A 27443-nucleotide genomic window follows, 5' to 3' on the forward strand; every position below is an offset into this window, starting at 1 on the left:
AGGAAGTCAGCAGGCCAGGCAACATTTCTGGAAAGGAATAAACAGTCAACATTTCAAGCCAAGAGCCTTTGCCTGGATTCAAGAGGAAAAGAGTTTGTGTCTTGGATCAAAGGCAATGGCTATCCTAATATTCATCTGAAGAAAGTATTTGTTCCTTCAGCACCAGATAGCAAGTAAGTTCCAAAACGAATCAGCAGGGGATCTGAATGGTGATGGTGAGGTCAAGCTGGTTGTTATTTGCGTATATGCGGAACATGATAGTGTGAATTGAGATGATATTACTGATAGGCAGCAAATAACTAAGAAGGCTAAAGACACTAAAGGTTTCTGCTGGTAAAGGTGTAAGAAAAGGAAAGAAGTGTCTTATGGAAACATCAAAGAGCTGGACACCAAACTCCAAAGACTTGGGATTCAGCAACATGTGTTAGAATTGAATAGGAAAGCTGACGAGAAAAGGGCAAGTGTTGCAGAATGGACGCTGGTTGGAGAAAAGGGGGAAGACCAAATGGTGAGATTTTGAGAGGAATGATGACTGCAAATTTTTAAGGTGTGAATCCTGAGCTTAAACTGAGGGAGCTATCAACAATTCAACTACATGAAACAGTCAGGACATCAGCATATTTTGGGATAGTTTGCCAAGAACAGGAACTGGATCTTAGTGAAAAGCTTGAGAATACAGTAAGAATGAGGAGATAAGGGAAGACAACAGAAAAAGACAATCATTCAGGAGAGGGAACTCTCTAAAATCAGTACCAAAGTAGATAGAAAGTCCTAAGTCAAGAGAACCTGAAATAAATCTTACCAACAGTGCACATACTTGTACTGGTAATAAACCAGACCATACAAATGCAAACTCATTTATCTTCAGAAAACACAGGGGATTTGGGTTCTTAGATTGATTTGAAGGGTACATCACTCTTCCACTCAGAACTTTACTGGAATCTAATCTTTTCTAAGGCTTCTTGAGATAAGGTATTACTTCTGGGAATAGTCGAGTGTTTCCATTTTGGTAGACAGTGGTTGCTGGTCATGTGGATAGGTTATCTAATATTGTGAGCAGTCCCCTCAGAATCACTTCAGCCCACCAGCCATTCTCAGTAAGCTGAATGTGTTCTGAATCTATGAAAATACTTTGGTGCACGGCCTGGTCCACAATGAGCTGAATTGAAAGTTATCTTGTGTCATAGAGACATAGAGAAGTACAGCACAGAAACAGGCCCCTTGGACCATCTACATGCCAAAAGCATTTAAACTCCTACTCCTATCGACCTGCACTGCAACCATAGCCCCCTATACCCCATGGAGGTCTATGATTCCCATGCAGATTAACAGTGCAGTTCAAATCCAATCAATTAGATGATTTTAACTCCTCTGAGATGTGTTAAACCACTACCTATTTCATTTTGCCATTCCAAGAGAAATTAACTTTTATCAACATCAAGAAAGCAAAGACAGCAAACTTACACAAAATCTACTATATCTCAAACATAAAGTAAACTGATTAGATTACTCAAGCATTTCCAGAATCAGAATCAGAATCAGGTTTATTATCTCTGTCACGTGATGTGAAATTTGTTAACTTAGCAGCAGCAGTTCAATCCAACACATAATCTAGAAGTGAAAAAATAATAAATAAAACAACAACAATAATAATAATAAACAAGTAAATCAATTACATATATTGAATAAATTTTAAAAAGTGCAAAAGCAGAAATATAGTATATTTTTTAAAAAGTGAGGTCGCATCCAAAGATTCATTGTCCATTTCTGAATCGGATGACAGAGGAAAAGAATCTGTTCCTGAATCGCCGAGTGTGTGCCTTCAGGCTTCTGTATCTCCTACTTGACGGTAACAGTGAGAAAAGGGCATGGCCTGTATTGTAATGTGAGCATTATTAAAAGTAAGTTAATACTAATCGGGAAGCTGTTGGTAACAAGAGACTGGCTCTAGGGTTTTACTTCCGGAATGCATTGTATACAGTTCCTCCACCCAGGCCGCACGAGGTACCCGAAAGCCTCTGTATTGTAAATATCATTTGCCGTCCCAGATAAAGATGTTCTTTTGGCCATAAAATTGTTGAGTAGTCCTTTTGTAAAGTAGAAGTTACCACATATTTTTGGCGACGAGGTGAACTAGTTTTGTGGACGTGTCAGTGAGTTTCGAACAGGAGCTGTGAGCGGACGAGGAGCCTCGTGTTCAGAACTATCGGTGAATTTGTGGAGGGAACTGAGGACTGGCTGGAGTATGAGGAAAGGTTGGGACAATTTTTCTGTGCTAATGGAATTACTGAAGAGGCTAAGAAGCACTCTATTCTCCTGAATGTGTGTGGGGCAAAGACTTACAAGTTGATAAGGAACTTAGCCACACCGCGGAAACCGGGAGAAATTCCATATGACAAACTGGTCGAGCTTGTGGGGAACCACCACATTGTGGCTGAGCTTTGACAGCTGTGGAGCATTGTGATTTCGGAGCCGTGTTGGATGATGTGCTCCATGATAGATTAGTATGTGGCATTAATAATGACGCCACACAACGTCGTCTGTTGGGAGAAACCCCACCGTTGACTTTCAAGAAAGCCCTAGAGATTGCCCAAGGCATGGAGATGGCTGCTAATAATGCCAAGGATATCCAGAAAGTACATGGAGGGGGGGTCACAGTTGGTGGCAATGCACCAAGTCAGGGGGAGACTGGTAAACAGGCAAAGCGGGTGAAATGCTTTCGGTGTGGAGGGGCGCACTATGCAAATGTTCTCAAATTCAAAGATGCTTGTATTAAATAGGGACATTCAGCTAAAAAGTGCAGGAGCTTAAAGGGTAAGGTTAAGCCTGGACAGAGGAAAGCTCAACAGACTCGGGCAGCCACACACCACCTGGGAGAAGCAGACGAGGAGGCAGCGTGTACCTACAACATGTTTGGGGTGGAAACGGATGAGGAACCACCTGAACCATATTATGTCACAGTCACTGTCACGGGAAAGGACATTCAGTTCGAGGTTGATTCAGGGGCTACTGCATCAGTCATCAGTGAGGAGACCTACAGGAGGACATGGGGGTCCAACCTGCCTCCCTTCAGACCGTCAAAGCTCAAACTCAGGACCTATACGGGACAGCCCATACCTCATTTAGGGGTGTTATATGTGGATATTTCTGCTGGGGTCAGAAGGCTGAAGCCAGGCTGGTTATAGCTAAAGGCAGCAGGCCCGATCTTTTGGACCGTGATTGGCTTTGCAAAATTCGGCTCAATTGGCATGAAATTAAGTATGCACACACAACGGAGGACATTCTGCAGCGGTATAGTGACACTTTCAGGGACGAGCTGGGCACACTGAAGGGCGTGACCGTGAAACTCCACTTTGACCCTGAGGCCACACCACATTTTTTTAAGCCCAGGTCGGTGCCCAATGCCATGAAAGGCAAAGTCGAGGAGGAGCTGGTACGTTTACAGGGGCTGGGCATCATTGAGCCCATCTAATTTTCAAGGTGGGCAGCTCCCATTGTTCCAGTTTTAAAGGCAGATAAAGCGGTGAGGATATGTGAGGACTACAAGCTTACAGTAAATCAGGTCTCTAAGCTGAAGGAGTACCCATTGCCACAGGTGGATGATCTGTTTGCGACCCTGTCAGAGGGTAAGCTGTTCACAAAGCTGGACATGAGCCACGCTCACCAACAGCGGCTGCTCGATGAGGATTCAAAGGAGTACGTCACTATCAAAACGCACAAGGGATTAGTCAAATACAATCGCCTGGTGTTTGAAGTGGCGTCTAGTCCCGCCATCTTCCAAAGGACAATGGACTCTTTGCTGCAGGGGATTCTGCACATAGCAGTATATCTTGATGATATTTTGATCACGGGAGCATCTGGCTAACTTAGAACAAGTGCGTGTTTTCTGCAGACATCAGGATCATGTGGGCTGCATCATGATACAGGCTTAGAGGTAGACAGTTCCGTGGAGTTTCCAATGGTGAGACAAGACTACTGGGGAAGCATGTCTGAGAGAGAGAAGGAGGGGGGAGAGAGAAGGAAGGAGGGGGGGAGAGAAGGAGGGGGAGGGGGAAGGAGGGAGAGGGAGAAGGAGGGAGAGGGAGATATATATATATATAAAATGTTCTTTTGGCGATAAAATTGTCGAGTGGTCCTTTTGTAAAGTAGAAGTTACCATACCAGAAAGGCAGCGTCCATTTTTAAGGACCTCCAGCACCCAGCTGGAGGTCCTTAATAACAGACGCTGCCTTTCTGAGAACCGCTCCCTAAAGATAAACAGTGAACTACACATTTTAGGTATGGGGATGGAGTTCAAATACTATTCTGTTACTTGTACAAATTATGTATGCAATTTAGTGAGTGCTAACTGAAGTACAATATACGAGTGATATCACAATAGATTGAAAATATATAAATTAAGCTGCTCAGCCCTGAGGGGACATAAATCATGCTCTCCTATTGTGGTTGTAGAAATGTCATCAATGCAATTTAAAAGCTAGGGCTTGGCAAAGTAAAGATGGTATCACATTAGATCACAGCCTATTCAATTAATTCAAAGTATGTGGAAGACATTCTGTTCTTTTTCTTGCAAACATTTTACTTGTCACCTGCAATCAATAGATTACTGGGAAAGCCCAGCACAGGCTAAACTGTATATCAAATATCTCCTTTTTCTTCTGGGTCTGTAATCTGTTGTAAACACAGTCCAGCAGCTCAACCGAAGGGAAGAGAAGTGACAGCCTGTGGATTGGAAATTTCACAAAAAGATAAAGAACCAGCTTTCTTAAAATGGAGGCGACATAAAGAGGAGAGGAATAGAGGACCCTGGTGGAGCCATCCCGGAACAAAATGCAAGTGATGGACCCAGAAATTCAAACATGTGTCTCATGACTTTTAGGTGCCGCACAAATGGATCAAACAACTGACAGCTAAGTATAATAGGAAGCTCCAGTGCACACAAGGCGTAGTGATTGTGGTGTTTAGTGGTTTCCATGGGAACATAGCTAAAGCACTCAGGGCATCAATCCTTGTGAAAAGCACACTTTACAAGAACATTCTGTAGCCAGAGGGTGGTGAATCTGTGGATTCACAAACAGCTGTGGCCAAGTCATTGGGTATATTTGAAGTGGAGGTTGATAAATCCTTGATTAGCCAGGAAATCAGAAGGCAGTAGAATAGGGCTGAGAGGGAAACTAATTTTGCTGTGACGGAATGGCAGAGCAGACTCGAAAGGCTAAATGGCCTAATTCTGCTCCTAAGTCTTATGGTCTAACATTATGAAACTAATGCGGAGTTGCTACACAGCCTAGGCCTGAAGATTTCTACAGATGTAACTTGGAGAGCATTCTAACAGGCTGTATCACCATCTGGTGTGGGGGGTGGGGGTGGGGGCAGGGGGGTGGGTGAGGTGGCTACTGCACAAGATCAAAGTAAGCTTCAGAGAGTTGTAAACTTAGACAACTCCATCATGAGCACTGGGCTCCATAGTATCCATGAATCTCTCAAGGAGCAATGTCTCAAAAAGGCGGCGTCCATCATTAAGGGCTCCCATCACCCAGGTCATGCCTTGCTACCATCAGGAAGGAGGCACAGAAGCTCAGCGATTCAAGAACAGCCTCTTCTCCTCTGCCATCGGATTTCTGAATTGACACTGAACCCAGAAGCACTACCCCTCTACTTTTATTATTTCTATGTTTGCACTATTTAATTCAGCTATAAATACTTGGTGTAATTTGCAGTTTTTTCTCTCCATTATTACATACTGCTGCCACAAAGTCAGCAAATTTCACGACATTTGCCAGTGATATTAAACCTGACTCTAATTCTGTTATGCAGGAAATCTCTTCTGAACGTTCCCTCCTCCTCAGCTGTTCGGAAGGGATCATCAAATGGCCACAAACTTGTTGGGAAGTTGATTGTTTGGAGCTGTGCTTGCTGCAATCTGGCACACAGATAGCTGAGATTATTTCATCCAATACCCAGCAAGACATCAAAATGAGCTCTTTCACAATAATCCCAACAGGCTTGCAATGTGATCAAGACTGAAAGGAATGGGACTCAGGGAAGGATAAAGGAGCATAGCTCCAGTCATTATTCCTAGCCCCGGAGAGATTTTCCAGGGACAACACTCCTACTGTGTTTCATCCTGCAGTTGCCATCCACACAAGCAGCAGGAATTCTTCACATCTACACCACAACAGTGATTAAGCTTAAAAAATAATTCACTGTCTGTACAGACCTTTGGGTTGTTCTCTGAAAGAGATACAGTAAGCATTCTATGACTGTACGGTACTTCATCGTGAAAGGAAAGGTACTTCATAAATGCAAAGCCATCAGAAGGGAGCAGCAGATGGTGTGGGAATGTGAATCTGCACAGACTGTGGCCCTCCCAAATGTTCAGGGAATATTAGACCATATTCCATATCCAGCTGCACAGATTCCACGGCTTATCCCAAGGCAATTCACTGCCCCCACCAGAATTCAGCTGTCTGACCAAACAGTTATGTGGCTCTTGAAGGACATGTCTCTCTTGCTCCCCCATTCAGTCTGCGCTCACATCAGTGCTGGAGAGTGAAACTTTAACTGTTGTCACATATTATGGACTATTCCATAAGGCTTGTTAGATTCCTCTGATCATTCAGCCAGCACACCTTCCCGATGGGATCTTCAGCTGTAAATTTCACAAACTTGTGATGATGAAGGCACGGCTTTTTCCAATAAAGGATGAGCAAGTGAAGGAGGGTGAAGAAATGCCCTCAGTGGATATGCTGTAAGGCTGCATCTGATAAACCTCTCTCTATCTTATGTCTATACCTGACTGCAGCATAACCAGTCCCATTTGCCTCAAGGAGTACCACTCCCAAAACATATTTTAAAAAACTATCACTTCAGTACAACTATTACAGCTGTCTTTCAGATGCCCATAGCACAAATGCATGATGGTAACTGGTCAATGCTTCCTTCGTAGCCTATATACAGAGACACTCACAAGATGCCATTTCAGGTCTCATGATATTGTACCGCCAGTGGTGAGAGGGGAGTCCACATGGCCAGTGGTGTGAGAAGGGATTGCATCGCCAGGAAGAAGGGAAAGTTAAAGTCCTGTGCATATTGAAGGAAAAACATTCTCCGTGATGGTATTGGTTTTGCTGACCACAAAGTTCTAAACTGAAACGAAAATCTTGTCCTATCTGATATAGGTAGCTTTAGGTCCCCTCACTAAAAGATGGTTATATTGAGCTATCTGCTCTTCAAAGATGAGTTCATGTACCTGTTTATCCTCCACAGAAAGTTTAACTGCTGATTCTCACTATTTGACTGGTGGGTCCCCTATCCCTACCAAGGAGGAGATACCTGTACTTCTAACTAACAAAGTAGTTAAAACACAGTTCAACAAAACGTGACACACAATTAAACCCAGACAAAACTCACAAAACACATTTAAAACTCACAGAGGCTTTCTATGTTATAAAAATTTCCAAATTACAAATGATTTCTAAAATACAAAGGATTTCCAAAAAAAGCTTCGATATTCTTATGAATTTCACAACCATGGTGGAACATTTGATTTGACTGCACTTGTACGGGATTTTGCAGAAGTGTTAGGCACCTTGGACATTTTAATATTTGGTTTTAGATCGTATGGCCTCCACAGAGCCCTGATTTCAACATTATTGAGTCTTTGGCAAGCGAGACAGCCAAAGTCTACAGAAGAACTGTAGCAAGTTCTCCAAGATGTTTGGAACAACCATCAGCCAATTTTCTTACAAAAATGCGCAACAGAACACCTAACCGAATTGATGCAGTTTTAAAGGCAAAGGGCGATCATACCAAATATTGATTTGATTTAGCTTTTTTACTGTTTACTGCTCTCTACAGTAATTTTTTGATATTTAGAACTTTTTATTTTGAAATCATCTGCACTTTACAGAAGCCTAAGACTTCTGCACAATACTGTACACCATTGGACATCATTGCACTAACCCAAAAGCCCACGCACACCTGTATATCAAGCACTCAAAAGTGTCAGCAACCATTCAGACCCCATCAAGCACCAAATTTGGTCACCCTGCAGTTTATGTCATTTCCCTGTAACAACAGTAGCACAAAAGAATAAATAAAAGTCAATCAAACTTAGAATACAGACAGAGTAACAGTTGCTGTTCAGAATTACTTAGTGCCTTTAGAGAGTAAATAAGGTTAATAAGCAGCGGTTTCAGCAGAATCCATGTCACTGTAGTCCTATTGGTGCCAGACAAGATTTCAGTAACTTGACAACACTGAAATTGCCAAGAGCTTTGAAATACCAGCCTACGGCGTTTTCCTCAGCTCTCATGAGATTACGAAGACAGCTCTTTAACAACACTTCTTTTTGTATAAAAATACTATAGCTTTGCTAGGCAAACATTCTTCCATAAGGTGGACTTTGGGAAGTTTGCAGGTAACTGTCAAAAGAACTAGAGAGGCAGGGAAGAATATTATATTAAAGTAGCAATACACCATGCTCAAAGATGAACTTCCCATAAGGAGGATCAACTGACTTGGTCTTTTATGTTGGAATTAAATAAAGGCCTGAAGGCTGAACATTACATTAACTCTGTACATTAACTCTAGTACATTAACTCTGTGATGGACAGTACCTGTGGTTGGGATGGGGCTAGCACCCATTCCTGTAAAGATCCCAAGCCACAGAAGTACCAATAGCGGCTCCAAGGATCTCATCCTTGGAGAGGAAGGACCTTCGCCAAGATGTAATCATGTGATGAATGCCACAAGTCAATGGAAGCCACAGGGCCAATCCATCTTCTATAAGTGAGGCCAGTCAAAGAACATCTGCTGATGTGATCTTGTAGCTGAAACCAGGAAGTTGAGCTATATATGGGCACAACTTGAAGAAGTGGCCCAGGACAGACTACTCTGGCGAGCTGCTAGACCCCAGCAGGGGTGATGGGCCTAACTTCCTAGTATATTACTCATTGCACTAGGAATGGCAATGGATAAGAAAAATATTTGAGAAAACACCACTAAATTTCTTCAACTTTAGATGTTCAAGAATACATAAGAGGGGGACTCACATTGCCAAAATAAAATCTAAGATTGAAAAAGAAACATTTAACTCAAATGCTTGTCAGAGAATGACAGTTAGGCTACCAGGGAGCAAAACAACTAGAGGCTCTTTCTTCTCAACACCAAGAAGCTTTCAAAATGACGTGCTTGTGAGAAAAATTCAAGAGTCTATAGGCATTGCCCGGAATGAAATTGGAATGGTTTTCAAAATACTATTGTATTTTGTTTGCCCTCATTGGAAAGAATCCATAAGACCCCTGTGACAACTGAGACCTGTGTTTCAACTAAGTATTGAACCAGCCATTTGTTGTTGCTCAGATACCAGCATTTTCACCAACTTAGGAACTATCACAAAAGTGCAGCATTTAGAGTAGAATCCACTGCAAATATATATATTTGTCAGATTTATCCAGGGATGTCATACCATGATAAATCAATTGCTCAGCTAGAATCCTATGTGGTAGAAATGCCAAGGTAGAGATTTCACAAATTGCAGTTACTAAACTGTCTTTCAATTTTCAAATAAAATAAAATTGCCGATGTACCAAAATGCAGTTCACTTTAAAAAGTAATTCACTGCACCCTAAGTACTTCTGGAGATTTCACAAGAAATATGATTAAGAAACTTTGATGTGAACTCTTCACTTCAAACATGCCAGAAATATCCTTTGGAGTTTCCATTATAAGCAGGGTCTAGAATAACTCTAATATATCATTTAATGGCCCATTTATTCTGCGGCACTGATGTAAAAACTGGAGCACAATTTAAGAGTACAGTCATCAATCTTCTCATGCATACATCTGCAGAAGTGATATGACAACTGTGAAGGAGGCAGCTTTGTGCTCTAGCACATCCAGCCAGTTGCTATTAGACCAATGGAAAGTTGGGGAAGTGTCATTTCAGAATATTTTTGTTTCATTATATGTTCTTACCACTTTTTTGTTATTATTAGAAATGCAGTTTACTAATACTCCTAAATAGGAATTAAACTAAGTTTAGAGGACCTCATATTTAATATGGAACAGCACGCACCAAATGCTGTAGGAACTTATTGGGTCGGGCAGCATCTATGGTGAGCAATAAACAGTCAATGTTTCATGATGAGACCTGCAGTCCCTCAACGTTCTGTGTGTGTGTGTTGCTCTGGATTTCCAGCATTTACAGAATCTCTTGAGTCCTCAAATTCAGGGAGTGCCAAGTGATAAAGTTTAGCTGGAAAAGATAATGAGATTATGGACTGAAAGATATAATTCTAAACTGAGGAATATTCATGAATATATGTTTATGTCTTAGGAAGTGACATAACAGATTGAGAAAGCGTTAATAATATTTAAATATCCTGGATTTCATAAAAGGAGGCATTGATTACAAAAGCATGTTTACCCTTTACAAAGCACTGGCTCAGCGAACACTAGAATGGTGCATTTATTCCATTTGATTCAGGAAAGGTCTGAATAAGAAAATCTTATTTTAAACTACCCTCAGATCACCAGTTTTTACCATGCTGTATGTCAACTGTGGCCTATGGATGATTACTTATTAAAGACTGTATTATCATTTTTGTTCATATTTTGGCAAATTTCATTTGAAGAAGTTAAAATATAATCCACCCACATGGTACAATATTAATGGAGCAAATAGTCTTTTGAAACTTGGTGATTATTTAAAATTAAATAATTTAAAATTATTAACCTAATACTTATAGGGGAAAGCAGAAAGCAGAATGCCTTTTGAACCTAATAAAGGATTTTTCCCCCTCAGATCAATGATCCTAGATGGCAGAAATCAACTCCTATACAGACGTGAACTGATTTTTACAGTGTGTTCACTTTCAACATTCAGGATCATAAATGCTGCAGGTTACAGGTACTGCACAGCCAAGCGTCAGTAAAGTGTGAAAAAAAAATGACCCGAAGGCAGATGTTTCAGGAATCAAAGTAAAATGAGCCATTCAACAATTATTCTACCTATTACCGAAATATTTATATGTTTTTTTAAATAGATATGTAGAAGTTACTTCACCATTGAATAATTAAGTAAACTATTATGTGGTGTGGCTTCATTTCTTCTATTGATGAAATATTGTGTAATTATTCTATCTTGGGGTTGGTACGTGGTTCATTTTATTATGGGATTATGGGGTTCAGTTAGATATTTATTCAGCAGTTAACTGTCTGTAAACTTCATAATAGCTTCATTAATCGTAGAAATTATTGAGAGCAGATGGTAAATCACTATATTATTTCTTCATTATTATAGAACACTGGTCGAAACTAGAGATACAGGCAACATACTATCATTCATTTTTACCACCTTCATTTTTTAACTCCATCCAGATTTTGGCATTTAGTTGTGAATTCAACAATAGACAACAACAAAAGCAAGTCTCCTCAAAATTTCTATGTGAATATTTTTAATATATGAAAAGGCATCAAAAGATAAAAAGAGTTGCCTGGTATATCAAAATGCATTGCTAGATTGTGACCTTTGTTGTCAATTATTGAAGTATTTCTGTTTTTGAATTCCTGACCACTTAACTTTCAAATTCAGTGCCTCTTTTTAAAAGTACAGCATTATATTATGGAAAATTGCTTCAACCTAGAGATATGTGTAGCAGTCAATATGATGTTCCAGCAGCTTCCAAACTCAATTCAACATTCATTCCATCAATATTCAGTGATCTGAATTTCATGTGCCTTATTGTACAAGGACAGATGTTATATCCAAGATACCTTCAAGGAGTGGTTCCTCAGAAAAGTGGTGTCCAGTATTAAGGACCCCAATTCCCAGGACATGCCCTGTTCTCATTGTTACCATCAGGAAGGAGGTACAGAAGCCTAAAGGCACACACTCAGCGATTCAGGAACAGCTTCTTCCTCTCTGCCATCCAATTTCTAAACGGACATTGAACCCATGAACACTACCTTTTTTTTGTATTAACATTACCATGAACAAACTTTTTTTGTTATTATTTCTGTTTTTACAGTATTATTTTTAATTTAACGGTTTAATATATACATATATACTTACTGTAATCCATTTACTTATTTATTTTTCTATGTTTATCATGTATTGCATTGTATTCTGCTGCCAAGTTAACAAGTTTCACAACATATGCCGGTGAAATTAAACTCGATTCTGATTCTACTGGCCAGGAATTGTTTCTCAACCGCCATTGTTCCAATGTCATTATATCACCAGATATTCAGCAAAAGCCTTACTTGCATGTGCCAGCATACACAGTGAGTTTTCAATAGTTGAGTGACAGCACCTCTGAAACTTATTTGGGTCATGGTTTTTGCTTAATTCGTATTATAGAGGGTGGTACTATTGCTTCACAAGATTGAGGATAAACCGCTCAGAAACAAAATCTTGGTTCCCCATTCCATTATATAAATGGGTGGTGAACCTACAAAGTTTGTAGCAGGGAGGTACCAAGTCTCAAGAGTCACAATTACTTCTTAGGATTCCAAAGGTACTTAACGTTGCTGAAGAGGTGGCTGCTAAAGCAGAGAGCAGTTGGAAGAAATTTTCAAAATAATAGAGGTCTGTTAATGATGATACAGTAGAAAAAGTGCATGAGGGCATAGCTAAAAATTATGAGTACAGTGGGACATACAGTATAGTGCAGAGAACATAATAAGCATAAATTCAAAGAGAAAACCATTAAAAATGAATGGAGACATGAATGAAAGAATTGATTGAACTATATATTGGAAGTGCTGGAAGTTGTCACCGTCAAAAAGGATAAAGAATTTCTCAAGAGATCAGGAAAAGAAAACTTTCGTCTAATACCTTGTTTGATAGACTTTCAAGAAATGGCAACAGCTGAAATACAACATTAAAGTGAGATTGCTCTGACTACAACGCATTCAGATAGGTCAACAGAAATTAAACACACCAGTATCAAAGGGAACCAAAAGCAGGTGAACTTTGACCAACACTTTGTAAAATAAATTTTATCAGTATGAGGATGCTTGAATTTTTCAAATTTACCCAACAAGCAAAACCCTTACTTAGGCCTTAGAAAATCTGTTTCTTTCTTCACCAATAAAATCTATTGAAGCTACTTTGTAGAATTAACATTTTTATTCATTTGGTTTAAGAATGCTCAATACAGTTTGCAGCTTGGGTAGTGACACTTGCTGTGGGATGTGCATATCACTAGCAAGACCTTAGTAGAAAAAGACAGAAAGTTGTAAATTTACACAAGGTATTGTAGGTTCCAATAGGCACCTTTTGTTAGCATAGATAATTGCAGGTTATAGAGAATGAAAGGCTTAGGTAGGATGGATGTGGAGAGGGTATTTCCTATAGTGGGGAAGTCTAGGACTAGAGGATACAGCCTTAAAATAGAAGATGTCCTTTTACAAAAGAGATGGGAAGGAATTTCTTCAGCCAAAGGGTGGTGAAACTGTAGAATTTATTACCACAGATGGCTGTGGAGGCCAAGACAGTGGCATATTTAAAGCTGAGTTTGATAGGTTCTTGACTAGTCGGGGCATCAATTGTTACAGGAAGAAGACAGGAGAATAGGTTTTAGAGGGACAATAAATCAGCCATGACAAAATGGCACAACTGAACTGATGGCCCAAAAAGCCTAATTCTACTTCTATGCCTTATGGGCCTGTGGTCTTATGGAAAGCTGTTTTATCCCCTGACTGTTTTTTTTTGATTGACTGATTCATCAAAGCCTACGTAATTCTGGACGATCAGAGCAATCGCTCACTAGTCAGTCCAGAGTTCTTTAACTTGTTCCACGTTGAGAGTAATCAGTTCCCATACTACCTTAGAACTTGCTCAGGCAGCGTAGAAACTTATGGAAGGAAGGCAGATGCTGCACTTTAATGTAATGTAGTTGTTGTAGTTTTACTTTTGCAAGTATTTACGATGTACATGTGATATCAAGAAGGAAACAAATGCTGTACAAATCTTGTATTGTTTTATCAACAGTTTTCACCATACGTTAATGAGGAAGAGTGAACAGTAAATGGTTAATCTTACTGCGACCCTGTTTTCATTGACTATGGTTTACCTCGGTGTTTAGTTCGGCGTTCTCTTACACCCGAACGAGAACACTACAGTGAAAAGATGGCATTATCAGGAGTTTCAATTGCTGCAATGACAACTCGATCCAGCATCAAGTCGTTGCCATCCAGCGACAGAGGCAGTAGGGCATCATCAAGTAAGCCCGCCCATGCAAGAGCTAAAGCAGAATCCACCAAGGTGCGAGTGCGCTACGCCAAACAAGAAGCAAAATTGAAGATGGAAGCGGCTGCCAGAGAAGCCGAAAACCAGAAGGATGCGGCTGCCAGAGAAATGGAAAAGGCTGCCAGAGAAGCCGAAAACCAATTGGAAAGGGCAAGGATAGCGGCAGGGTTAGAAGTGCTGATGCTGGAATGAGAAGAAGCTGCTGCCAGGGTGGAAGCAGAGTTCATAGAAGATGCTGAAGAATTGCATGATCTGGTTGACATAAAATCTACTTCAGAAAAGATCAGATTGGAACTCACAAGCGACTATGTCCAATCCCAAATAGACTGGAAGATTCGTTCTTCCTCTCCATACTTATTTGATAACGCCCCACTTCATGAGGAGTCTCAGAGAGGCCCGATTGCATCACATCCATCTGAGGAAGACAATTTACCCTTGCAACTCCGCGATGAATTCAAGAATGAAAGGGCTCAAGACAAGTACTTCTAGACACCAAACTTACCAGATTTGGGGAGAAGAGAGGCAAAGACTGAATTCAGAACAGTGAATTCCATAACAGATATACACCCTCAGTCATATACCCGCTGACATATTCCCACAGCCTGCATGCCACTTGCAATTGAACCCCTGGCACAGTATTTAGCACGACGAGATCTCGTCACTTCAGGACTATACCAGTTTGACAATAAACCTGAAAATTACCGTGCATCGTACTCCACATTCACCAACACTATCGACGGAGTCCAGCTCAGAGCAACCCAAGAGTTGGATCTTATGGCGAAATGGCTGGGAAAAGAATCATGCGAACAGGTGAGACGCATACGCTAAGTGTACATCAACAACCCCAAGCTAGCCTTAAGCAAAGCATGGGAGAGACTTTGGGAGGGCTATGTGGCCCCTGAAATTATTGAAGCGGCGCTATACTGACGTCTGGAAAATTTTCCTAAGGCGTCAGCCAAGGACCACATTAAGTTAAGGGAGCTCGGAGATTTACTCATGGAGATTCAAGGCGCCAAAGAAGATGGCTACTCAACTGGTCTAGTATACCTAGGTACTTCATACGGGATTAGACAAATCGTGGACAAACTCCCATTTGGGCTGCAGGACAGGTGGGTGTCTGTTGTCTCAGAGTACAAAGAGGACCACAATGGTCGATTTCCTCCCTTTGAGTATTTCACTAGGTTTGTGTGCAAGGAGGTGAAGAAGCGAAACGACCCTAGCCTCATAGGTCCAGGAAGCAGTACAATTTACACCAAGCCAGATAAATCCTCTTCGAATAATTTCAACATTAATAAACCCGTCTCAGTGCTTAAGACTGAAGCCTTTACAACTAACCACGACCCTGGCAAGAATTGTCCATTGCATAACAAACCCCACCCCCTCAAAAAATGCACAATGTTTAGGGAAAAACCCCTTGAAGAGAGGACGGCCCTTCTCAAGGAGAAAAGAATATGTTTTAAATGCTGTTCCTCGACCTCTCCTTTTGCTAGAGAGTGTACGATCGCCGTGAAGTGTCCGGAATGTAATAGCACTAATCACGATGGGGCCATACATCCCGGCCTGTTACCACAAACCAACGAAGCTCCTTCACACCCACAACAGGACGGCGGGGAGGGAAAGGCTCACTCCAGGACAACTGTTGCCAGCTCGAGCTGTACAGAAGTTTGCGGTCAAGCTCAGTCAAGCCGTTCTTGTTCAAAGATCTGCCTCACTAAGGGAGCCAAAGACAAGGCCATCAAAGCCTATGTAATTCTGGACGATCAGAGCAATCACTCACTAGTCAGTCCAGAGTTCTTTGACTTGTTCAACATTGAGAGTAAGCAGTTCCCATACTACCTTAGAACTTGCTCAGGCAACGTGGAAACTTATGGAAGGAAGGCAGAAAGCTTCCAGCTCGACTCCCTGGATGGTAAAGTCGTCATCTGTCTCCCTCCATTCTTAGAGAGCAATGAAATTTTGAAGAACCGCACTGAGATCCCGACGCCAAGTGCAGTGCTACACCAGCCACATCTCCACCACATCGCCAAACACATCCCAGAACTGGATCCAAAAGCAGAAATACTCCTGCTATTAGGAAGAGATGTTCTACGGGTGCACAAGGTTAGGCAGCAGGTCAATGGACCACATGACGCCCCCTTTGCGCAACGCCTAGATCTGGGCTGGGTGGTGATAGGAGAGGTGTACCCTGGCAATGTACACAAACCGATGGTTAACACACTCAAGACCAATGTGCTAGAGAGTGGCCGCCATTCAATTTTTCAACCCCGCACAAGTGTCATGTGTATTAAGGAAGCACGACAAGGCTTTAACAAACGTAAAGTAACTGATGAGACGCTGGGTCAGACAGTCTTCGCTCAAACTAAGCATGATAATAAGCTTGCTCAATCAGCTCAAGACACCATTTTCTTAAAAACAAAGGACACCAAGGTCTTCAGAGATGAAGCAAATAATGGGGTCGCCCCACTACCTTTCAGAGAACCATGCCAGTGCTTGCCAAACAACAAAGAGCAGGCAGTCAAGCGGTTCATGTCCTTGCCAAAAACCCTGAAAAGGAAACCTGAGATGCAGCAAAGCACCCGATTGACCCACGAGGTACTGTGCACACTAATGGCAGAGGTCACAGCCATTATAAATGCACGACCACTCCTACCTGTGTCTTCTGACCCAGAAAACCCCTTTCTTACTCTCACCAACAATGCTCCTTACGCAGAAGGCAGGAGCTCCCCCTCCACCAGGGGACTTCTCTGATAAGGATTTGTACACAAAGCAATGGAGACAGGTCCAGGCTCTGGCAAATCGGTTCTGGTCTCGTTGGAGACAGGAATATCTACCTTTGTTGCAACGCAGACAAAAGTGGACAGAACCCTGCAGGAATCTTCAAGTTGGAGATTTAGTCCTGCTCAGGGACAAGCAAATCGCCTGCAACTGCTGGCCAATGGCCAGAATCACTGCTGCATTCCCTAGTAGGGATGGACATGTCAGGAAGGTTGAGTTGAAAACTACCAACCAAAGTGATGTGAAAATTTACCAAAGGCCAGTTACAGAAATCATTCTACTTCTACCTAAGGACTGATTTAGAGACTGAAGTTTTGTATTATGTTCATTGTGACCTTACGAAGGTCAAGCGGGGAGTGTGTTGCCTTTATGGCATTTGTTTAGTTTATAATATTTTCGCTTAGTAATTCATTAGTTAGCATTTTCTAGCTAAAGTTAGGATTGTTTAAAGTAAATTCATTGTCTGTGATATATCGCGGCATGCGATGACATCACATCCAGTTTCGGCACGTCTTGTGGGAAAATACCGGTTTGGAGAAATGGGAAGGTGGGGGCTCACATGTGCGAGTCCAGCGCAAGAAAAGTCGTCTTCTACGCATTAGAAACATAGTGAAGCAACACCGTAAGTTCATGAGATAGTCGATGTGTTGAATTAAAATTTTAACACTGATTCTGTTAAAAGTAATGACGGTTGATAAGGTTTATGTTTTCGTTAGTTAAAGAGTTGCGGATAGTTTGTGTTGAAGTGTATTTAAAGCAGTCAATGGCGTAGGTAGATTCTGACTGTATACTGCACTTTAATGTAGTTAAATGTTGTAGTTTTACTTTTGCAAGTATTTACGATGTACATGTTATATCAAGAAGGAAACAAATGCTGTATAAATCTTGTATTGTTTTATCAACAGTTTTCACCATACGTTAATGAGGAAGAGTGAACAGTATACGGTTAATCTTACTGCGACCCTGTTTTCATTGACTACGGTTTACCTCGGTGTTTAGTTCAGAGTTCTCTTACACCCGAGCGAGAACACTACACTACTTCTATGCCTTATGGGCCTATGGTCTTATAGAAAGCTGTTTTATCCCCTGACTGTTTTTTTTTTGATTGACTGATTCATTTTATTTGCCATATACGTTTACTTGCATAGGAAATTGTTGAGGTGGGTTGGCATTTATAGGCAGCATTAGTCTCGAGAGACCATGGATTTGCACCTTGGAAAGTTTCCAGGGTGCAGGCCTGGGCAGGGTTGTATGGGAGACCAGCAGTTGCCCATGCTGCAAGTCTCCCCTCTCCACGCCACAAATGTTGTCCAAAGGAAGGGCAAGGGCCGATACAGCTTGGCACCAGTGAAGTCGCAGAGCAATGTGTGGTCAAGTACCTTGCTGAAGGACACAACACACTGCCTTAGCTGAGGCTCAAACTAGAGACCCTTAGATCACTAGATCAATGCCTTAACCACCTGGCCGTGCTCCAACACTACATGCAAAGAAAAACAATATTCAACAATTATACGGAATAAGGAATTATATAAAAATCAAGCTCAAAGTACATATATGGAATAAATGTGCATAAATACATAAATACTAGAATGTATTTTCTTTCAAGTACTTATAAAAATACTAAACTAGAAATTGAAAATTTCAAGCTCTACGTACAAATCTTGTTCTTGAGAAAAGGTGACAATTGGGCTAAGCAAGTGAAAGAATGTTAACCTTACCCATCTCACAGCTTCTTCCTGTGAACCCAGGAGGGCAGGCACACACTTCTGGAGCAACACAGCTTCCACCATTCCTGCATCCTTCTTTACATAATGCTTGAAAGAGAAAAACAGTAAGAATTTCAGAATGTGTGTGATCCACACGGGATCAAAGCAAATAATCTCCAATCAACGCATACAACACTGGAAGAACTCAGCATATCAGACAGCATCTATTGAGGGGAATAAACAGTTAACGTTTGTGTCTAAAATAATCACCAAGAACAGAGTGTTCTTTTTGTGTTAAAGAAATCATACTGCAGCAACTACTTGAAAACAAAGTCAAAGTCACTGAGAGGCTAAGTGAAGGAGTATGATGAGCTTATAACATGTCAAAAATCTTTTATTACAAACCAACACTGAAATCATTTGATCCTTCCGTAATTCATGTAAAAGAAAAATGAATGGGACAAGCGTAATGGGATCAAATTCAAACCGAGATGAGCAGTTAACAAAAAGTATGCGCTTCCTACTCACCCCCCGTATATGCCGCCACGCAGGTGAACATGTGACTATATTAATTTATTTCTATCACCGCCCAATGCCGAGCACCATCCACTAACCACAGCCCAAATTCACGTGATTTAGTACCTTAACCCGCTGTGAGAATGCACAGCACAAATATAATACAGACAATAAATGGATACATAGCTCCAACACACGCTTCTTTTCCTATAAGTACTGAAGCTTGAATTCCAAGCTTCAAGACCACTATTTCCCTTCAATCATTCATTTTTTGAACCAACATAAACAACCCTAACCACAGCTACCGTATTGCAACACAATGACACCTTTACACGACAATGGACTCTTTATTTGTTCTGTATATAACTTTGCACAGTTTATGTTTAATTTATGCTTTACTTATGAACATTGTAATAAAATATGCCTCTGATACTACTGCAAGCTTTTCATTGCACCTGTATGTACATGTACTTGTGCATAATATGATGAACTCAATTTGACTTTGACTCTAACACATCAACATTTTATTGCTTACACACGAGTTATCACTGGCCTACATTAAGCAGTTGGTGACAAGGAAACACGTTCTTCATTGATCTCAATGTAGGCTGCCCAAAAATTCCTGAAAGCTACAGATTGCAGATTTGTATTTTTCTCATACCTTTCTGAATTTGGTGCCTTCTGCAAAGGGCCTGTGATGTCAAGGAATAGTCCCACTAACAGAGCGAAAGAATGAACAGTGAATCACCGGAAAGAATTCTTGCAGTTGGCCAAGCAGGAAGTATCATACTGGGGAGAAAGGTCATACCTTGCACAGAAAGTACAATGAGCTATATGGCATCATCCTACACTTTCCTTTGAGTTATTATCTTAACCAGCTAGGCACTGTGCATGAAAAGACAGCATAGGTTTCAGATGATTGTTAGGGGATATATGAGGGCATTATCTTTTACCTAGAGGAACATTTCAATCTGAAAACCACTGCTTGAGAAGTTAATGGAGTTTAAGTACTTTCACAACAGATAAGCACTTGAATTGTCAAGCCATCGAAGACCACTACCCAAGTGCTGGTAAATGGATTTAGCATAGATAGCGCAGGCAGACAATATCTAAAGTGTAATGTCTGGGTTCATTCATCTTGTAAAGACACTGTCCAGAAGGCAGCAATAGCAAACCACTTCTGTTGAAAAATTTGCCAAGAACAATCATGGTTATGAAGACCATGACGTCCCATGTCATAGAGCATGGCACAGAATGGTGATGATAGTAGATGATTATTCGCTGGACAACATCGGCATGGTGGTTGAAAGGTCAGATTTTTTCCTGTAGGATCCTATGACTTGAGAAGTAGATATAGTCAACAATCTTGATGGAGATTGGAAGACAGAATGGAGTTGGCACATCTCAATTATCTCCCTGTCAGACCAAATATCAGAGGCATTTGTTTTTTAAATCATATTTACACAGACAATAAAGGATCCAGATATTTAATGTACTGATAGAAATTCAAATCTCCCTATCTGGATTATATAACTCAATCCTTGATTCAAAATAATAAAGTTGTTTTGAAAATTGCATTCTGCAGTTGTGTCCTTTAAACACTAATTGCTTACAAATAAACTCTTCTCAGGCTTCTAACTGGGTACAGATATTGATTTTAACTGATGTTTTGATGACAAACTCTGCCATCTTCATCAGGGATGATACCTGGGCATGTCTAGTCCAGTGGTAATTATACCTCTATTGTCTGTCCCTTCTGATTGGTTAGTTCTCATCTAATCAGGTTTCCACTGTCCCACCTTGTTTACAATCGAATTCCAGTTCTTACTTAGAGTGAGACTTCCATCTTCATTAAAATTTTATCATTTATTATTGGCTATTTATTTACTTTTTTTTTCTATTTCACTATTCGTCTTATGTTGCACATTGGTTGCTTGTCAGTCTTTGTAGTTTTTCATTGATTCTATCATATTTCTTTGTTCTACTGTGAATGCCTGTAAGAAAATGAATCTCTGTGTGGTGTATGGTGATATATACATAATTTGATAATGTTTCCTTTGAACTTTGATCATCAATGTGGAAAAACACTGTGATGATGTACCACACTCACACATTGAAGTACAAGGTTTCTGCTGATTACTTGAAAGAAAAGAAATGCCGGGCAAACAATGGGCAGAAGAGAAGAATTCCTTTTCCTTCCTCAAAAATAAGATCAAATATGCAAAAGTCAAAACATACTGCAAAGGAAGCAAATGCTTCAATGTATTATAGATCTTATAAAAAAAATATTTGCTAGTAAAGTTGCAAGAAAAAAAACAAATTGTTATACCACCAATCCAGAATTATATGAAGTAAAACTAAATCTAAGCAACTAGTCTTCAAAGGACACTACTGCAGAACATAAGTAATATCCTTAGAATCCTCGCAATAGAAATTGATTCTGATTTGATTCCATCACGGTATACCTAAGAGCTGAGAAATTAAAATCCAGAAAATTTTATTGGCACATTAAGTAGGTGTAGATCATCAGTTAATTTTGCTTTCTTTGAGATTTGACATGCTGGAAGCTATTATTTTCACAAAGGGATGATACAAATGCTAGAAAAAAACAGCAATTTCCTTAGCCACTGGAGAATAAATTTGGGTTGTGTTGTGGTTGCTTTTCATTTGCTATGCAACCACCCAAGGCTCTAAATAGCAGAAAGAAAGGCAACATACATAAACACAAAAGATTCTGCGGATGCTAGAAATGCTGAGAAGCACACATAAAATTCTGGCGAGTCAGGCAACAACTACAAAGGGAAATAAACAGCCGCCGTTTCAGGCTAAGACTCTTCATCAGTCCTAATGAAGGATCTTCGCCAGAAACATTGACTCCTCCATAGATGCTATCAGAACAGCTCAGTTCTTCCAACATTTTGTTTGTGTTGCTCAAACTTTCCAGCATTTGCAAAATATCTTGCATGTAGGAATAGATGAGTAATTTTCAGGTTGGGCACCCATTTCAATGCAATCATCTCCCATTCTTCTAAATTGCTACACAATTTATTTCTGAAATTTCACTTCAGAAATGCTCTCTTCAGAAACTAAAGGGGTGAGCCACGACCGAAGGAATCAATTACCTTTCTCATTGACTGTTTGTCGAAGGATTGATATTGGGACAAGATAAATTAAGTGATTATCTCTCAGGCTAAACACTCAGCAATAGCTGTTCTCCCTTGAACAGCTATCTAACACTGTATGCCTTGGGTGATTGCATTATCACATTACTACATCTATTGATCACTGAAGTTTAAAGTTGAACCATCAAAGAGACGACATCAGCAATTAAATATTGTGAGTAGATACTTACTGGATGCTAATTTAATTGACACCTTCATTGAAAGTTTAGGACTTCTTAATGAAAAGCTTGATTTGTTCCACATTGTGAATTTCTATGCTTCATGTTAATAAACATATAAATTCAATTGCAAAACACTATTTTCCGCATTAGGCTATTAAAGATAATGTTCCACCAGAGTCTGTGCTAGTAAGTCTGACTGGACATAAAAACAAACTGGATGAACTCAGCAGGTCAGGCAGCATCCATTGAAATGCGCAATCAACGTTTCGGGCCGAGACCCTTCGCCAGGACTGAAAAAGGAGGGGGCAGGGGCCCCATAAAGAAGGCGGTGGAGGGTGGAAAACCAATCAGAGGAAAGATCAAGGGGTGGGGGAGGGGAAGCAGGGTGGGGATAGGCAGGAGAGGTGAAGAAGCAATTTAAGGGGAAAGCACTATGGGTAGTAGAAGAAGGCAGAATCATGAGAGAGGTGATAGGCACCTAGAAGAGGAGACAGAGTGAAAGTGGGATGGGGGAAGGGAGAGGGAGGGAATTACCAGAAGTTGGAGAATTCGATGTTCATACCAAGGGGCTGGAGACTACCCAGACGGTATATGAGGTGTTGCTCCTCCAGCCTGAGTTTGGCCTCATCATGGCAGTAGAGGAGGCCATGTATGGACATATCCGGCTGACTGGACACCTCTGATGTGAGTTACCCTCAATCACCTGGAAAGATTTCCTCATCAGTCAAGCAAATGGTGAAGCCAGCCTCAGTCCAACAAGACCTTTGAGAGCATTGTAGAGGAATTTTAGTATTTGCTTTATTTATCACATGTACATGAAAACATACAGCGACATGTGTCAAATCAGCAAGGATTGTGCTGGGAAGCACACAAGTGTCTTCACGCTTCAGCAGCAACATAGCAAACCCAAGAAGCTGGAGCACCGGGAGGAAACCCACGCAGTAACGGGGAGAACATACAAACTCTTACAGACCGCAGTGAGAATTGTATTCCAATTTGTGATTCTGGCACTGGAAAGAGATCTGCTAAGCACCGCATTACTGTCATATCACCAAGTTTTTTTACATTGATTCCCCCATGAATCCTAGTTTTAATAACATGGAACAAGATTGGGATAGCCGTAACTCATTGGTTGCCTTTTATTTGTAGGCTCCAGCCCTCCCACCTCTCCCACCCCTATGGACCTGAGTCCTCAACTTGCTCATAAACCTGTGAGATCCTGACACCAACCTCCTTATGCACTTATACTACAATAGTCCCTATGATGTTTCCCTGGTAATCCTAAATCTCCTGTGACTAACCAACACACAATAGCCCAAAAGGATTCCCCAATATTCTTACCCTTTTCCCAAAGGATGCAACTTTACACTGGGTATTCTACTTCAGGACATAACATGCACCAGGCATTTAACTGCCCAATCTCTCTCCCTCCTATCATTCATTTGTCTTTGTGAAGAAGTAAGTACTGCTCTGTGTTCCCATTTCTGACAAGATAACAAGGCATAAAATTAGTACTGTGAAAACTACAGGAAAGATGATTATGCACTGATAGAAAAACAGGGGATTTTCATCAGTCCATTAATAATCATTAATAATTAATTAATAATCATTCTGCTGCACTGAATGCATGTGTAAGTACCTACCTACACATCAACACTAATGATTCTGGAGACAAAGAATAGATCCTTGACCCCTTCACCAACCAGCTCTCCATCAGGATCAAATATTTATTAGTTTTGTACAGAAAATACAACACATGCAGAAAATACCTAACCTTCATTGCATTACACGTACAGAAAGTGGTGTTCTCAGCATTTGTATTGCAATGCTTCCACGATCCAATATTTATTTATATTTTTTTACAGATACAGCCCTTCCATCTCAATGACCCTGCACCACCCAATTGCATCCAAGTGACCAATTAACCTACTAACCTGTATGTCTTTGGAATACGGGATGAAACTGGAGCACACAGAGGAAACCTGGACAGTCAAGGGGAGAACGCACAAACTCCTTTACAGGCTGCAGTGGGAATTGAACTCAAGTTGCTGGTGCTGTTACAGCATTAGGGTTCCTTAAAGGTTTCTATAGCCAGGGTTGGTGGTGGGGATAATCTCCCACTACCTTTTAAATGCTCCCAAAGCCTCTGACAAAGTCTCAAATAGCCTCTGACAACCAAGTCCAGCTCCTGGCTTAGCTACTAAGCCAGATGGAACCATTGCTACTGACAGGAGAAGGAGCAAACGTGGGTTACCAGCTCCTTAGAAGCAGTTGGTTTGGACAGTTGGGGCTCATCAGCTGTGGTTGGCAGCTCATCTAGGACTATGAAAGCTCTGATCCCAAAGCTCCTCGGCCTTGCAGCTAGACCACCTCCTAAGGAAGGCTTTCGGAGTAAATCCTAAGGAAAAATCTGGAACTGGAGTCCCTAAGCCAGTGCCACAATGAGCTTAAAGAAATTTTATTATCAAAATACATACTTGAGATTCATTTTCTTGTGGGCATTCTCAGTAAATCCAAGGAGCATAATAGAATCAGTGAAAGACCATACTCAAATGGGTGGACAAACAACCAATGTGCAAAGGAGAACAAACTACAAAAGAGGGAAAATAATTAATAATAATAATAATAATAATAATAATAAATTGTTTTTTAACATTATGTTCAACAATGATTGGCAGCTGCTGCCACATCGATGATGTCAAACTGTATCGATCTCCGCCTTTCCTCTGGATTCATCAACTGTGTGGAGGGGGAGCCTGCTACATGGGTAAAAGCTTGCTCTGTATATCGTATTGCCCTGGCTTGTGTATCACATTGGCAACCAGGGTGCAACGTCCATGGTCAACACTGAACAATGAAGGACAACAACAGCATTATGCTAGCCTCTAAGTTACTGTGTTGCTCACACATTTATTTGTTACGGGATCCAGGGTCCAGTTTTCTAACTGGACCCTGAATTCCATGGTTTACAAAGAGAAGTTAAGAGTTAACTACATTAGTGGCTTGAGAGTCATGGGCCAGATTAAGGAAGGCAGACAGATTTTTTTAACCTGAAGGGTGAACTAGATGATATGGCGGTAATCAAATTCACAACTCTGGATACAAATACAATAACTTAATCCATTAGGCTACTTTACTCCTGCACTGTGGTAATAAAATTTCTATTGACATACAAATGAACTATGTTCTCCCAAATCAAAGTGGTATGATAGCATAATGTTTAGGTTGCTAGATAATTAGACTGCTGAGGGGTATCAGATCTCACCAAACCAACGGGAAATTAAGCTGAGAATGAAATTTAAAAGAAAAAATCTAAACTAGGAACATAAAAGAATCGGACATTGTAAAAGTAGGTCTGGTTCACCTGAAACTTCAAGAGATTGAAAGCTCCTATTCTTACTTGATGTGACCTATTAGTGACTCCAGTTTCAAAATGACATCCCTGACACTTCACTGTTTATTCTTCCTTTCATCGCATTATATCTTTACTCTCTATCTATGCCCCAAATTAGATGGTGACTCACTCCTTCCCCCTTCATGTCATTCCTCTGTTCCTTAAGTCCTGGTTGCTTCAGGAAGAAGGCTATTGCTATCATTGCTCACAGGTCCCACTGATCATTGGAGCACATCCCCGGATATCTTGCAGGTGGACAGTGAAGGAAAAAGGCCAATCCACAAGTTCTCACTGTAAGGTGCCATGCTCCGTCAAGTTTCAACCCTTTGTTTTGAAGTGTGTTCAACACACCTTTACTGCTTAACCTAAAGGAATTTTTTTTTGTCATTTATAGGATGTATATAATATTGGCAAGGTCAGCATTCAGAACCCATCCCATAATACTTTTCAGAAGGTGGTGGTGACTCCTACTTTGAATCTATAAAGTCTATTTTTATTCATTCAAGGTATTTGGATATCAATGGTGAGGCCAGCATTTCTTTCGCCTGAAAATAAGAGCATTACTAAGTTATTTAACACTAAAGACTGATTTATACTTGTGCATACGTAGCCCTGATTTTCACTTCTGCGTCGCTCTACGCTGTAGCAAATATGCGTCAGTGTGCGCCAAAAGGCTAGTTGGCAGTGGGGTTTCTATGCCACTGTGTTAAGTTTCTTCGTGAGGGACATGGACGAGGAAATGTATTTCAAACATTTTCGCATGTCGTCGGGTAGATTTGATGATTTGGTTTATCTACTTCGCATCAGTGTACGGACATGGCTGAGAAGAAGCAACCGGAGATGCGTATGAGGAAATGCGATGCTACCAAGCAGAACAATCACAGTTATTGTGGACTGCATCGCGGCAACACGTGGGTAAATTTTCTGGAGAAGTGCATGTCACCCAATGGAGTAGGGTATGGTGTAGGTACGGCGTAGGGTACACCGTACCTACAGCGTAGATGCGACGTACAAGTATAAATTGGCTTTAATGTGCCAAACACTTTTTTGATGCTCTAGAACCAAATATCTACTTGATCAGGTAGAGACAACATTTTTTCTTCCCTCAGTGACATTGTGGAGAAGGTATTCGCACTCTACTGCTTGTAGTGTATTGATCCAATGACGGCAAAGGGCCAGTGGTCTGCTGCTTTTTCGAGTGAGGATAGTGTATGACTTGAAGGCAAACTCATAAATGGTGACATTTTCAAACACCTGCTGCCATACTCCTTCTTTGTGGGTGGCACGATAGCATAGCAGTTAATGCAATGGCATTGCAGCGCCAGCAGTCACTGATTGGGTTCAATCCCCACCACTGCCTGGAAGAGGTTTGTGCACTCTCTCTGTGAGCACCTCCAGGCGCTCCTGTTTCCTCTCGCTTTCCAAAGACGTACAGTTAGGTTTAGTGAG

General features: G+C 40.9%; 1 protein-coding gene across 1 annotated transcript in view; it reads right to left on the reverse strand.

Moving 5' to 3' along the window:
• LOC132397564 (protein kinase C-binding protein NELL1-like) overlaps positions 1-27443 on the reverse strand; it is a 943441-nt gene that overhangs the window by 248487 nt on the left and 667511 nt on the right. Inside the window, exon 15 of the mRNA XM_059976383.1 lies at positions 18754-18849. Coding sequence (XP_059832366.1) covers positions 18754-18849 — 96 coding nt within the window. The remainder of the gene's footprint in view (positions 1-18753; positions 18850-27443) is intronic.

This window comes from Hypanus sabinus, chromosome 7 (assembly GCF_030144855.1).
Source record: "Hypanus sabinus isolate sHypSab1 chromosome 7, sHypSab1.hap1, whole genome shotgun sequence".
Taxonomy (NCBI): Eukaryota; Metazoa; Chordata; class Chondrichthyes; order Myliobatiformes; family Dasyatidae; genus Hypanus; species Hypanus sabinus.